A 7,859-nucleotide genomic window follows, 5' to 3' on the forward strand; every position below is an offset into this window, starting at 1 on the left:
TAGACTGTGCTGCCTTTCGTCTGTGTCTGAGGAAGAGTCATATGTCACATTGTTCAACTTTAGGGCAGGGGAAATGTTACATTCTTTGTTTTACTTTAGTGCAGGGGGAACGTTACATTCATTGTTTTACCTTTTTGCAGGGGACATATTATGCCTTCATTGTTTTACTTTAGAGCAGGGTATCAGAGATCAGTGTAGATGTAGGCCTATAGTAGACCTTCAATGACACTCCATAAAAGCCCTTAAGTCTTTCAAAGGATCAAATTGTTTGACTTAGACACTTTTAAAAAAGTCCAAAATGTAAGTATGAGACATTAAATAAAGTCCAAACATGAAATAGAGGCATAATAGTGTAGTGCTAAATGCACATTGTTTTTTGTTTGTTTGTTTAATGTGAGCCTCCCACGTACTTTCCTCAACAATTTCTAAGATTTTTAGCGTCTGTGGGCAGAGAACCCAAGCCATCGGAGAACAATGTCACATTTGCCAACGGTTCTATTAACGAAGAGGCTGTGAAGATACAGGCTAAGGGCCTCTTTGAATATGTGGGCGACTGCAACGAAACTGTAAGTTATCCCTTTTCATGAAACATGTAATAATAATAATAACAATAGTAATAAGAATAATAGGTTCAATAATTATAGGAAGCACGACGTTAACTACCAAGTCTGTTTTACCAAAAACTTCAATTGTCTAGTTACCAGCAAGGAAAAATGTTGGGCCTATTGTTGATGTAAAAATCTGGATGATATCAAACATACTTAAAATAAATGATGATAAGACTGAAGTTCTGTTTGCAATGCCAAACCAGGGATGTTGCTTTGCAATTTTTACCATATATGTATTGGGAATGATAACATCTGTTCACAGATAAAGCGAAAAATCTAGGCTTTTATTTTGACTGCAAACTATCTATGCACCATCATATAAACCATCTATGTAAAGTAATTTATTTAGAACTACGCAGAATAGGACAAATGTCAACATATCTTAGAGTTGATTCCATCAAAACACTCTTCTCTTCTTTTGTCCTTTCACATCTAGACTACCTCATTTCTTTGTTTGGAAACTTTCCCACTGAAACGTTAAATAGGTTACAGCGACTCCAGAACCAAGCTGCTCGCTAAATTTTAAAGAAATCTTTCAAAGAGCATGTAACACCAATGCTAATTCAACTACATTGGCTCCCAGTGAAAGCACGAATTCAGTACAAATTAATTGTTCTTTGTTTTAAGTGCGTCAACAACATTGCACCTTCATATCTTTGTGACATGGTCCTCGAATATATACCATCTCGGCCTTAAAGATCGGAGACGAAAAGACATTTAAGACGTGTCCAAAGCAAAAGTCAGAGACTCGGAGGGAGAGCTTTTTCGCACCCTCCCCCCCTCCCTATGGAACCCTTTGCTAGCTCATCTACTGGAGTCTACCTCTTCAAAATTTAAATCAGCACTTAAAACACATTTGTTTCAGTCCAGCTTCAATCTGTAATTTCCGACATTCCCAATACAATTAATATTATTGTCTTCTCTCAGTATCTATTATGTTCTCTTAGTATCGTTTATTTATGCTGTTCTGTTCTGAAAGAATTTTTGACTGTGTGATGTCATCAATGTGTGCGAGGGTGTCTCGGTAAGCTTTGTGGGATTGTCTTTACTCAAGGATGTACTGGAGAGAGAGAGAGAGAGAGAGAGAGAGAGAGAGAGAGAGAGAGAGAGAGAGAGAGAGAGAGAGAGAGAGAGAGAGAGAGAGAGAGAGAGAATTACTAAAGGAGCTGTGCGCTGCATACGTTCTTTATATTATTGTACAGAGCATTGAGCACTGCTTTATAAAAATGCGCGATATAAATGCAATTTATTATTATAATAATGTTAATAATAATAATAATAATGATAATAATAGTAACAATAGTAATAATGAGACAGATCATTTCTATAGAACCCACTCCCATATAATACAGCTCTGGACACTTTATAATCCCTTCATATTAACACACTATTAATTTTAAAAAAAGAAAGACCAAACAATCCAAATGTGAGACGAGATTTTGAACTTTACTTCACCATCATTCCTTTTTCTCCTCTTTCAACAGGAAAGTGATGCCTGTGAAGCTTTTATCAAGTTCGAGAAAGGAGAGTAAGTAGGCATTTTTTAGAATTCACGAAATGTGCTGACAAAATGAGATAAATCTCTGATTTTAGCCCTATCGACCCGGATAGATACATGAGGTTTACAGGTAGGTAGGGTTTGAATATGAAATGATAAAAGGCATATAGTTAAGCTGAAAAAAAAATGGCATTAAAACCTACAGATTTAATATGTCTATTTTCGGTTGACAACTTCATTTGTGGACTGTGAGAAGTAATTCTCTAACTCAATTTGTCAATATGCCTCACAAATGAGTGACAAATGGTATACTTAACTACTAACTCAACTAAATATTCAATTGAAATGTTCTATTTCAGTTATCCTTGCATTTTTTTACATGGTACATATATTTTTGGTGCGCCGTTAGCTCAATTGGTTTCTTGCTGGACTATGAAGTGGATGGCCCTGGTTCGCATCCCTAACCGGGTGTTTTCAAACGCGTGTCGTTGTGTGGAGTTTTTTAAGCTTTCAACCCATTTTGTCGGGATCCTATTGGGGATGGACGTTAAATATGGGGATCCAGGCTCTTAAATAACTACCGAAGATAGTGAAGTATTAATAGTTACTCCAAGCTTTTTACTTACATATATTTTATGAAGGCATGTTTTCTATGGGGTTTTCTTGTATTGTTTATTCCTTTTAACATTTAATTAACTTGATTGAAATTAAATCCAATTTGTAAAAGAAAATTCTTCCATATTTTAGGAAGGTATGTTTCTATGCTCATTTTTTAAAAACTCTTTTTAACATTTAATAACTTGATAAAATCCATTTTCTGAAAGAACATTCTTTAATGATTTGTTTCCATTTCACAGCTACACCATCTACCTGCAACTGTACAACTTGTTCATGCTGTTCTGGCTGGTCAACTTTGTGGCTGCACTGGGTGACCTCACTCTGTCTGGTGCCTTTTCCAGCTACTACTGGGCCTTCAACAAGCCCAAGGACATCCCAACCTTCCCTCTCATGGGTGCCTTCTGGAGGTCCTTCAGGTAAGATTTGTCGATATAAAGTGTCTCAGGTCCTCATCTATTTAATTTAGCTTGTTTTGTCGGCCACTTGACCCTGTCTGTCATGGCCACCCACTCTATGATTTTTATGATAGAAAAACATCTCAACATAAAGATATAAGAAAATACTTAACAAAAGTATTATGTTTTTACACTGGTATGAGGTTCCTTGCTTGAGGGCAAACCTCAATGGCTGTCCATTTAAAAGCTATTCTTACTTTTCACTTAAAATTTTTGTTTGAATATAAGTTAAGTAACATCAAGCATATATCTTCTTATGCTTGAAGACCCTGTGTTTGCCTCATCGATAAAATGATTTATGTTCCAATGAAAGACTCTACTGCTTAAGACCAGCGTGGGCTATAGAATATGGTATAAGTCCTGTCAGAAAGATGAGGATACTTGATAAAGCATCTATTCCATGTTGAAATTGATCTTATTTTTCTTTGCGACAAGGAGAATAAGCGCTTGAACATTACAGTAGGCCTATACATATATTATTATATTTTGGTGTGTTTATCACAGTGGCATTCACTTCAAAAATTTATAATCGAACAGCAGGGGTTTTTACTTATAGGATGCTGTATTTTGGTTGATGCTACCTTGCCCCATTTTTTTTTCTTTGATCCGCTCAGCTGCTAATAGGTTTTTAGCAGTAGGTACATAGGCAAGGCATATAAATGAAATGGCAGAGTTAAAATATGCACTTTTCACAGTGGGACGCCGTTTATCCCCTAGGGGGACTGAGAGGATAAATGAGAATAACATGGACATCCACACAGGTCGTTGCGAAGTCGCGGAAAATAAACATAATGCCCAGTGCACACGGACAAGCAGATTCAATCGGAGTGAGTTGGGCCCAGTCAGACTTCCATTCATGGATGGGGCAAAAGTTACCATTTTGCACAATCCAACCGATTCGACATGCACCCTTGAAAAACTAATTTTAATGCACTTGATTTTAAAGCTCACAGTCGAATGAATTTAGTGCCAAAATGATAACTTTTGCCCCATCTATGGATGAAAATCTAGCTAGCTCCGGCTCAATCAAATGAATTCGATCAGCTGTGTGAACTCGGTATGACATCAATTATAATCGTCAATCAGATTTAGAGGTAGAGCTAGAGCAACTTACTTGGAGAGACTGGACAGACACGTAACAGGGAAAGGTCAGGATAACCTGGCTTTCTTGAGAGCATCTGAGCAAAGGATTTAACTGAGAACCATGATGGCTGATATCTGGTACAGATCTGGCGCTTAATGATGATGATGATCAGTTTGACCTGTGTAGATCACTTTTGTGTTTTACTCCTTTTCAGATACCACCTGGGCTCCCTGGCATTTGGTTCATTGCTCATCGCCATTGTGCAAGTCATTAGGACCATGCTGGAGTATCTCGACTCCAAGCTCAAGGCATCGGAGAACCCTGTGGCCAAGTTTTTCATGAAGTAAGCACCAGTGTTCCCATCATGGTTATTGTTGTTGTTGCTGTTGCTGTTGCTGCTGCAGCTGCTGATTATTATTATTATTATTATTATTATTATTATTATTATTATTATTATTATTATTATTATTATTATTATTATTATTATTATTATTATTATTATTAGGCTATTATTATTATTATTATTATTATTATTATTATTATTATTATTATTATTATTATTACTATTATTATTATTATTATTATTATTATTATGTCTTTTTGGTGTTACTTTTAAAAAAAATGTATTTTTGCAATGGTGCCTGTTGCTGTTAAGATGGCAACTGGTCTATTGTTTGCTCCTCCTTTCCTATCAAAACATCTATAGTTCTTATGTCACTCTTTCTTTCTTGTGTTTTGTTACTTTCTTATAACACCTCTAATCTTTGTCTTTTATGTGACCTATATATAATTGTATTGCAAGTGCTGTTAGACTCTTACTAACAAAACATTTTTTTTTAAATGGCGATTGTCTCATCTACATGTGTTTCTTTACAAAAACAAGTATGTTGTTAAGAAGCTCCAAAAATCACTTGACACCTTTGTTAATCTATTTAACTTTATTTTGGCAAGACTCTTTACTCATTTGAAATGATTTTAAATGGTGTTGATATATAATTTTAGTTTATGCTGTTTTCACAGAGGTTTCTTCTGTAAGATGTGTATGTTTTATTTTTTATTTTTATGTGGGTCAATGGCCTTAAACGCTGAATAAAACTCCTCCTACCTTTAATCATATAAAGCTTTTAATAAGGCTCACCCACACTATTATATTCTGGTTTTATGATTTCAGATGCTTAAAATGTTGCTTTTGGTGCCTTGAAAAATTCCTGCGTTTCCTCTGCAAGAACGCGTTCATAATGGTGAGTGGTTAGTTGTGGATAAATCGATTTTATGATATAAGTGTTATTGGGAAAGAGTAGGTCACAACTTGTAGCACAAAACGCTATAATACCTGCAAGATGTCATAGCTATTGGTAGAAAAATGTGGAGGCCTTGGTATTTTTTAAAATCAAAATCTTAAGAAAAGAGACAATTTACAAAATCTGTAAACACAGTTTGAAAAAATAAAATCAACATTTAGATAATGTGTTACATAGGAATCATGATTCTATCAATTCAAATCTCTCATTTTTATCTTTTATTACACTGAAGACAATTATAATAAATAAAAGTAAATAACAGCAAATGTTGTATATTAATATGCAGAATTTTAAAAAGAGCGCAATTTCTGTTGCAATCCAACTTTAATTAATTGTAATTCTTATTTCTGTTAATTTCTTGTAGGACCCTCACAATGTATTTCATTTTATCTTATCTTTAGTGTCTTAACTTATTATCTGGTGTATTGTATTCTCAGATGGCGGTTTATGGAAAGAACTTCTGCGTGTCAGCAAAACGAGCTTTTGATTTGATTCTGAAGAATGTTGTTCGGGTGTTTGTTCTGGACAAGGTGACAGACTTCCTCCTCTTCATTTGCAAGCTGGTGGTGGTGGGTGCCACAGGTAAGTCACTCGGGTGACCAGCTTCTTCCTCTTCTTGGTTATAGCTGTCAGTGTCTCATTATTTTCTCACATAGGCATTTATATAGTGAGGTCTGCTTAAACTTCGGTTTAGCAGTGTTTTCAGTTTAAAGAGGTTGCTCGAGTAGGGAAGAAAAAAAATGGATTAACTATTTTTGGTTCTTCAATGTAAATGTGTGGAACTGAGTGTGTGTGTGTGTGTGTGTGTGTGTGTGTGTGTGTGTGTGTGTGTGTGTGTGCGCGTGCGTGTGTGTGTGTGTGTGTGTGTGCATACGTATGTGTACATGTATGTGTACGTGTGTGTGCATGTGCGTGTGCGTGTATGTGTTTGGTTGTGTGTGTCTGAGTGTATGTCTGTGTGTTTCTATTTGTGTGGGTGTGTCTCTATTTGTGTGTGTGTGTGTGTGTGTGTGTGTGTGTGTGTGTGTGTGTGTGTGTGTGTGTGTGTGTGTGTGTGTGTGTGTGTTTTCTTTTACATTATCAATGACATAAGTTGTATAATTGTTCAGCCCGAAAGAGACAGAAACAACTCTCTTGTCCTTTGTTTTTAATTAATCATCTTATAAATTTTTGCAATGTTTAGCTCAATTCTGTTCCTTCTTGCCTTGGGGCGTACTATATATGTACATAATGTTGAGCCTTTTATATATATATATGATTTGACATTGAATTTCTGTAACCTCACACTCAAGACTTTGCTCCATACATAGTCAATATTTTGTGTAACATATTTTATCTTCAAAATCTTATCTTCGCTTTCAGGTGTCATCAGTTACTTTTTCTTTGATGGGAGAATCACCTTTGTGGATGAGTACCGTCCAGAACTCAACTTTTACATTGTTCCCATCATTGTAAGGAATATTTTGTTTCTTCTTTTGGTCATTATATATTTTAAAATTTAAAAAATGATCTTTTTTATTGTGTGGGGACGGGGAGTAGTTTTCTCTTGTAATGTATAATATTAATGCCTCATTACTAAGAAATTATATTTCTCTTTAGGAGTTGGGACACTTGGCTAAGTGAATATAGTAAATAGAAAACTATCATAGAGGAGATGCCTTATAATTCAAATAATTATTAGAGTTAATGAGTCAATGTATGCCCTTGATCTGTTATTTGGGGAGGTGTATACTGCCCCAGGTGTGAAGTTTTAAAGAATTCTGGATCATTGCTTCTTCCCAAATGACAAATGGGATTTATAGTCATAATAATAATATGTAAAAATCATTTTTTTTTTTAAATAGAAAAATTTATAATAATAATAACCCACCCAGTCGGATTGGGATCACGGGGAGGGAGGGGGGGGGGAGCAAACCAGCCCACCTTCGAAATGATGAGTTTGGGATAAATTGGGAAGTAACGCATTTACGCTGAAGCTTTGTTGCAGACTTTGGATCACAATAGAATGCCCATGAAATAAGTTAGAAATTGTGCTTTAGAAAAATCTTTCTCCATTGTTCTAACAATAGCTTGGTGACTTATTGCATGACCATTAGACAACCGACACCACAAACGGGTACCAAGCAATCGCCATGAGGCAGAATGGGTGAATGGCAGTTGTTTATTTGCTCAACAGATGCTACACTGTAGGCTATATCCCCCAGGGCACAGAAATAGTGATCAGGAATGAACATGCTGGCCAAAGAAGTTTTTGTGAAGCCATAGTAGTATTCAATCGGATACACGACTCTCACT

General features: G+C 35.7%; 1 protein-coding gene across 1 annotated transcript in view; it reads left to right on the forward strand.

The window, feature by feature from the left end:
* LOC101846542 (choline transporter-like protein 4) overlaps positions 1–7,859 on the forward strand; it is a gene marked incomplete at its 5' end in the record, with an annotated part of 80,568 nt that overhangs the window by 65,357 nt on the left and 7,352 nt on the right. Inside the window, 7 exon segments of the mRNA XM_013089490.2 lie at positions 431–566; positions 2,093–2,136; positions 2,964–3,140; positions 4,478–4,606; positions 5,435–5,504; positions 6,002–6,146; positions 6,927–7,015. Of these exon segments, the coding sequence (XP_012944944.1) occupies positions 431–566; positions 2,093–2,136; positions 2,964–3,140; positions 4,478–4,606; positions 5,435–5,504; positions 6,002–6,146; positions 6,927–7,015 (790 nt within the window).

The sequence above is a fragment of the Aplysia californica genome, unplaced genomic scaffold (assembly GCF_000002075.1).
Source record: "Aplysia californica isolate F4 #8 unplaced genomic scaffold, AplCal3.0 scaffold00963, whole genome shotgun sequence".
NCBI classification, from domain to species: Eukaryota; Metazoa; Mollusca; class Gastropoda; order Aplysiida; family Aplysiidae; genus Aplysia; species Aplysia californica.